General features: G+C 44.6%; 1 protein-coding gene across 1 annotated transcript in view; it reads left to right on the top strand.

The window, feature by feature from the left end:
* LOC104799751 (casparian strip membrane protein 1-like) overlaps positions 1–312 on the top strand; it is a 1885-nt gene extending 1573 nt beyond the window's left edge. The window contains exon 4 of the mRNA XM_010522393.1: positions 13–312. Coding sequence (XP_010520695.1) covers positions 13–194 — 182 coding nt within the window. The 3' untranslated portion in view covers positions 195–312. The remainder of the gene's footprint in view (positions 1–12) is intronic.

Here is a 312-nt window from a genome sequence, read left to right as displayed (position 1 = left end):
GGCCCCCGCCAGCCGCAGCTGCGATAGTGTATTTGGCACATAATGGGAATCCGAACACGAACTGGTTACCGATCTGCCAACAGTTCGGTGACTTCTGTCAGAGCGTTAGCGGCGCCGTCGTCTCTGCCTCCACCGCCATTGTTTTCTTTCTTTTAATGATCGTCGTCTCTGCCTTAGCCCTCAAGAGAAACTGATCTCTCTCTACCAATATGGATTTTTTACATACTCGCGTTTCTGGTTTGTCTTATGTTCCATTGAATCATGTGAATGTGTGCTTATATATCTTATATTCTATAAATTGTCTTTACATAA

This window comes from Tarenaya hassleriana, unplaced genomic scaffold (genome assembly GCF_000463585.1).
Source record: "Tarenaya hassleriana unplaced genomic scaffold, ASM46358v1 Cleome60, whole genome shotgun sequence".
Lineage (NCBI taxonomy): Eukaryota > Viridiplantae > Streptophyta > Magnoliopsida > Brassicales > Cleomaceae > Tarenaya > Tarenaya hassleriana.
The sequence above is the reverse complement of the archived record's forward strand: the minus strand, read 5'-3'. Positions and strand labels throughout refer to the sequence as shown.